The following is a 6,311-nucleotide window of genomic DNA, read 5'->3' as shown; positions in this document are numbered from 1 at the left end:
TATAGTTTAATACTATTCAATTACTAATCTTATAACATGCAAGCGTAGAAAGATAAAGCAAGTACCTGTTGCAGCAGCAGCAGTAAGAGTCATTAGATCACTCGATGTTTGAATATCCACTGCAGATTTAACAGTAGAAGCAACACATCAACACCTGTTAACTCTGCCATTTCAACACAGTAAGATATTTCTTACTGCACGCGCGCATTTTCAACAGGCGCCAAATCTTTCTTCTTAACATTCACGTTTGCATTCCCATGTTGCTTTTGATGTAACAATTTTCCAATGGTTCCCATTCTACAATGAGCACAAGGTATGATCTTTCCTTGCTGCAAAAGAGTAGAACAGAACGTGAAGCTTGCAAAAACACGCAAAATTAAGCAGTGACACATATCCATGAACTAATCTTGCTAAGTATTTTTGTTGGCAGCTTAATTCCACCCTCATACAATCCATGAACTTCATCAAAGCTATCAAAAACTCATTTGGTGTTGAAACTTCAGGCTCCTGTGTCAACAGTAAAGTCACTTTCACCCATATCCTGATAGCGTATTCGAGAAGGAAACATGCTGGAAAGAATTACACTTCTACGAAACTTGGGAACATCTTTGGAAGAAACGAACCAACTGCCCTTGTCATATACCTACATCTCCAAAATCAACAACTTAGAAATTCAATTGCAAAACTGCTACAAAACAAATTTGACCTTTCTACATTTGAAGCCATAAGCTGAATCAAGTAAAAAAAGCAACAGGTGCAAGGATACATGCTAAAGTTGGACAAATATAATAACTTTATGTTCATAAAGTTTAAAACAACATTTGCTATTTAAACCATCAACGTGTAAGTGTGGGCACATTAGTAGGCATCCAAATGATTGAATATCAAAATTTGATTAGAATTATTTACTATCAGGACATTCCAAACAATCACAAATCAGTAAAATAGTCAAAAGTTGGAATTACAAGAGGCATAACTGTCGGGCTGCATACATTATAGCACCAACTGATTTACTATATTGGATAATCAACCATCATGAACTTTCACACAGAATAATAAAACAACTATTTGAAAGGAAAATCAAAGCAAAAGTAACAACAACAACAATAATAATAACATATGAAGTTCAAACCCTAAGAAAAGTAAATTATCATGAAGCTACAACAACTAACTCTTCCTATAGCATAACAAAAAACGAGTTTTAAGATAGAAAATCAAAAGTAAAATATATAGAGTTAAAACCTAGATACGTAATTTTATCAAACATATGGTCTACACGAAAACATTAAGAAACAAACCAAATATTGATACTGATTAAGATGCAGTGTCTAACAAATAGGAAAGTTAGGAGAAGAAAAAAGGTAGCAGTAAGAGTAAGAGCAGTTACCTTGACTCAAGCAACGACGATGATGATAGTTTCGGATCTCTTTTACTTATTGATTTGTTTCCTTTTCAAGTCCCTTCTTTTCTTACGTATTCCTTCGTTTGGCAACTGAATGATTAAACAGAATCGGCGGGAAGGCACTGAAGAAAGACATTCCGCGTTCTTGCAGGCTTTGATGTTTGTGGGCTTCAATGGGGGTGGTTGAGTTGAGTGAGCCTAGGTTAAAAATTTCTATTATTTTTATTAACTAAGTAATCCAAAATAATTATACAATCCTTCCTTATTTATTCCTCCTTCTCAAAAAAAAAAAAAATTAATTCATTTGACAAATGCTAAAATTATTAAGTTGCATGTCATATGCTAGTTCATGACCCCGAATCTTTGATCACTATAATGTACACACTACAAACTCCTTTAGTCTTGAGAGCCTTCCACGAAACCTTTCTATGGACTATAGCTTACTAGTATGTGTTTTATCCATACAAATGAAAACCTCAAAACCATGTTTAAATATTTTCAGTTCTTCGAAGAATTTTCCATCAATCATTGTAAGAAATATTTAGCTTTCATGGACATGAAACCAAATTGATTCTATGTGATGTCAGTCTTGTCTTAATCTCTACTTAATAACTCCCCCCCATAGCTTCATATATGAAACTAAGATTTACCCCTCAATAATTTGCAACAGATTTGTATGTCAAAACTTTTTCTTACAGATAGAGATTATGGTATCCTTTACCTTATTTTTCGCTCAATAGCCTAATTACCTGAATTAGAACTTCTTTCAAAGTCATCCTACCATTGGCTAGAATTCCATTCTCAGTTTGCAAGTTATGCAACCACTGCTTGAATAAAGAGGAATCAATAGCACTCCTGCAATAGGAAACATAAAAAACCAAACCAAAAGGACCAAAGCTACCCAATTTGTATAACACAGAAACCAAACATCGGATATACTAAATGAAACATGTTTCAACACAAACAAAAACAACAGCAATTATATGCATGTCAATCTGCTTTTGCTATAGTATTCTGCAAAATTCTAGCATCAAGTTGAATGAAATTGAGTTTACAAATTTTAATTTGATTCAAATTTTTAAATAAATAAATAAAAATATTGGAAGAGGGCCATATGATCATATCATATTTCATAATATCTTTGGCTTTGATAGAATCCCAACTAAAACAATTCTGAATTACTAGAATACCATTTTCCTGATAACTTGACTTTTTTTTGGACCACACTTCCTTCTGAATTCTTCTTGTAGGACTTCTATTTAGGACATAGGCTGCAATGGTTACTACCTTACCCCAAAACCAATGAGTCACATTTCTTTGTTTCATCATATGCTTCTAACCATATCTAGGACTATTTTATTTCTTTTGTCTACTAATCCATTATGTTGAGCGCTATAAGGAACAGTTACCTCGTATCGGATGCCTTGGTCAACAAAACGTTTCAAACTCTTTTCAGGTGTATTCTCCCCCACCATAAGTTCTCACAATTTCCTACTGATTTACTACCAGAACAGTTATCACTTAGCACTCATACTATTAATAAAATGTTGGGAGTGAGGGTATAAGGCTAGTCAGGGGTAATAGGAGAATAAACCCAAAATAGCTGCAATTCAAACAACCACCTCACCTTAGTAACCATGAGCTAGGCATATGCTATGCCAGTGAAATAGGAATGAACTGATTTTGGGGCTAAGCTGAGACACGACGACAATAAAATAAATTATGCAAGAAAAACGTGTTGCAATTTTTTTGTGGCCGAAATTTGCAAGCCTATACTTGCTTAATTGTTTTCAAATTACTATGCTAAAGCACTTTTCTATGTCAACCCAGCGACTAGCAAGACTACATAAAAGTATAGACTATATAGCACTCAAAGTAGATTACCTCTGCAACCACAGCTTCATTCTCAATAGGATTCATTGAGCATGTTGAATAAACCATTCTTCCACCAACTTTGAGTAAAGATAAACCTGAGAAAATCAATATAGCAGTTGATATTGCTGCAATATAAGTCTAAAAAAATCTAATCCAACAAACTATATGTCTCAAAAATTCATTTTTATTCATTTAAGACGATAAAAAGAAGTAGATTTTTGACCGCCTGTAATCTGTCTTCAAAAATCAGAGCTCGGCTACAACCGAAAGTCAGTTCAAATAACATAATATGAAGTTCTTCGTTGGTGTAAAAGAATGTTTTTCATCTTCAGAAGACACAACTCCTTGAGGCTACTACTCTACTCCTTGAGGCTCAACATAATACAAGTGTGTTCTCTTTCAAACATATAGGAGAGATGTATAGAACAATTTATAGAGCAATATTAATCTGGAAGAATAAAAGGTTTCATTCAATGGAATAAAAGGTTTCATTTATAGAGCCTGATAATCCAATGAAATGGATTTCGAAGAAATTGTGATGGAAGAACGAAATTTACTTGAGATTGGGATGGAAGAACGATTTGAAACTTAATTTTTACTATTTTGTGAGATGACAAACGAAATTGAACAAAATTGGATGAATAAAATCGATTCCAAAGGAGAAGAAGAACGATTTGTGAGAAGAGGAACGATTTTTCGATTTGAGAGAAGAAGTGCTAAATCGAATCGCAGAAAATCAAAAAGGAAAGATTGAAGAATAATACGAATCAAAAAGGAAAAATTGAAGAATAATACGAATCGTAGAAAATCAAAAAGGAAAGATTCGAACAAAAAGATTGAAGAATAATACGAATCGAAAAGGAAAGTCGAAGGAAATCAAATTGTTACCAGAGAAGACATCGATTTCTGAGAGGAAAAATGAAAAAATGAATTCACCCTAACCGGGCAAAAGAAAATGAATTTGAATGTAGAAAGTAGAAAATGAATCCCAACTAGTTCCCTTACTTCCTTCTTAGGGTAGAAAATGAATATAGAATCCCAAGTAGAAAATAATGTAGAAAATTTCTAAGAAGGAAGTAAAGGAACACATTTTCTACTTTTGAAGGTTTTTGTTCATTTAATTTTTTTTACAAAATAATATATTATTTTTTAGAAAAATTGTAGCTAAAACATAGTTTTAGTGACACTCGACCACAGGTCATGCGCGAAAAGAGACACTAATCAACCGCCAAACCATTGCAATGCTTTAGTCATTTATTGAACGTTATATGTATATAGCCTTTTGCAAAATAGAAGGCAGAACCAAGAATTGTACCTCTTTCTCAAGTGACATTACTTTGGACAAAATGAAAACACAAAATTTTGGAGATTGCTATCCACTTTTCTCATCCATTCTTATATTCTAAGTCATCTTAATCTTCTCTATTGCATTAGTGAAGAATAGGAAATATTCTTTTGTAACATACTATTGAAAGATACTTTTGGTGTGATAGTGCAAATCATATTAAGGTTTTCCAAAGTATCCTGAAGGGGATTAACTGGTTATCTCGTTTGCATCCAATTGGTGGGGGTGAATTGAACCTAAAAGCTAGTGTAACAACACACTTTAGAATTTGCTACATATAATCTTCATCAACAACTTCACTATTAAAGTCTTGCAGCAATTGTCACCAACACAGATCCAACAATCTTTAGGTTCGATTTTATTTCCAATCAATGACTGCATCACTCAAAGAAATGACTTATAATTTTGTGAAGTTGGAGAAATTCTATGGAGGAAACTTTATCCGTTGGCATAAAAAGATGAAATTCCTTCTTACAACTTTGAAGGTAGTGTATGTTCTGAACACCACAAGACTGCTAGAGAAGGAAGTGGAAACATTAGCAGAAACAAGAGAAAGGAAGAAGTGGGACAATGATGACTATATATGCATGGGCCATATTCACAACGGAGTGTTTGACTCCTTGTTCGATATATATTAAAGTAGTATCTCTGCAAAGGAACTATGGGAGACTAGAGTCAAGATACATGAAAGAAGACGGTACAAGTAAGAAGTTTCTTGTTTCTCAATTTAATAATTATAAAATGGTTGATAATAAATCAGTAATGAAACAAATGCATGAGATTGAACGCATTCTTAAGAACTACAAACAAAATAAGATGCACATGGAAGAAACTATTATTATATTATGCATAACAGGCAAACATCCACCTTCATGGAAAGATTTCAAAAAATCTATGAAACATAATAAATATGACATATCTCTTGAGCAATTGGGTAATCATCTTCATTTAGAAGAAGAGTACCGTAAACAAGAGGATACTAAAAACCAATTTTCTCATGATAAAGTCCATGTAATGGAGGAATGAAATTCAAATAAATCTTTTAAGAAAAGAAATCGATATTTTGATAAAGCTCGTGAAAAAACACAATGGTAATGATGAACAATGAAAGAAAAGAAAAGGAAGTTGTTATCAATGTGGAAAACCAGGACACTTTAAAAATGAGTACAGGATATTGAAAAGGAAGAGCAAAGAGAAGAATTCAAGTGCAACAAAAGATAAACTTATTGTTGTCATTTCTGAACTCAACATGATTGAAGATGTTGAATCTTGGAGGATATACTCTAGTGCTGCCCGCCATGTGTGCAAAAACAAAGAACTATTTAAGACCATTGATGAAGAAGAGATGGAAGTGTTTTGTACATGGGAAATGTCTCAACTGTCCAACTTAAAGGAAAAGGAACAGTGAAGATTGAATTCACTTCTGGAAAAACACTTACTCTTAAAGATGTATTTCATGTTCCTGAAGTTAGGAAGAACTTGATTTCTGTACCTTTACTTAATAAGTTTGGTTTCAAATGTGTATTTGAGGGAGATAAATTTATTCTCTCTAAAGGTGGTATGTTTGTAGGGAAGGGTTACCTTTGTGAGAATATGTTCAAATATAACGTTGTTAGTAACTATAATAATAATATGATTTCTGCTTATATTGTTGAGTCTTGTGATTTATGGCATATGCGACTAGGACAT

At 33.1% G+C, this 6,311-nt stretch overlaps 1 protein-coding gene across 6 annotated transcripts; it reads right to left on the bottom strand.

The window, feature by feature from the left end:
- On the bottom strand, positions 1–4,256 carry LOC101501045 (uncharacterized). 6 transcript variants are annotated; one of them, XM_073365840.1, is made up of 4 exons: positions 3,287–4,217; positions 2,152–2,226; positions 1,388–1,600; positions 344–643 (listed from the first exon to the last, which is right to left on the bottom strand). In XM_073365840.1, the coding sequence occupies exons 1-3, from the start codon at positions 3,341–3,343 to the stop codon at positions 1,430–1,432; spliced, it is 303 nt and encodes a 100-aa protein (XP_073221941.1). In that variant the 5' UTR covers positions 3,344–4,217; the 3' UTR covers positions 344–643; positions 1,388–1,429. The 6 variants fall into 6 exon arrangements, with proteins under 6 accessions (XP_073221943.1, XP_073221940.1, XP_073221944.1 ...); XM_073365838.1 differs by having other exon boundaries at positions 346–643; positions 2,152–2,271; positions 3,287–4,214; XM_073365841.1 differs by having other exon boundaries at positions 348–643; positions 2,152–2,257; positions 3,287–4,211.
- Positions 4,257–6,311: the final 2,055 nt, after the last annotated feature.

Source organism: Cicer arietinum, chromosome 3 (genome assembly GCF_000331145.2).
Source record: "Cicer arietinum cultivar CDC Frontier isolate Library 1 chromosome 3, Cicar.CDCFrontier_v2.0, whole genome shotgun sequence".
Classification (NCBI taxonomy): Eukaryota; Viridiplantae; Streptophyta; class Magnoliopsida; order Fabales; family Fabaceae; genus Cicer; species Cicer arietinum.
Note: the sequence above shows the minus strand (reverse complement) of the source record. Positions and strands in the feature narration are given on the sequence as shown.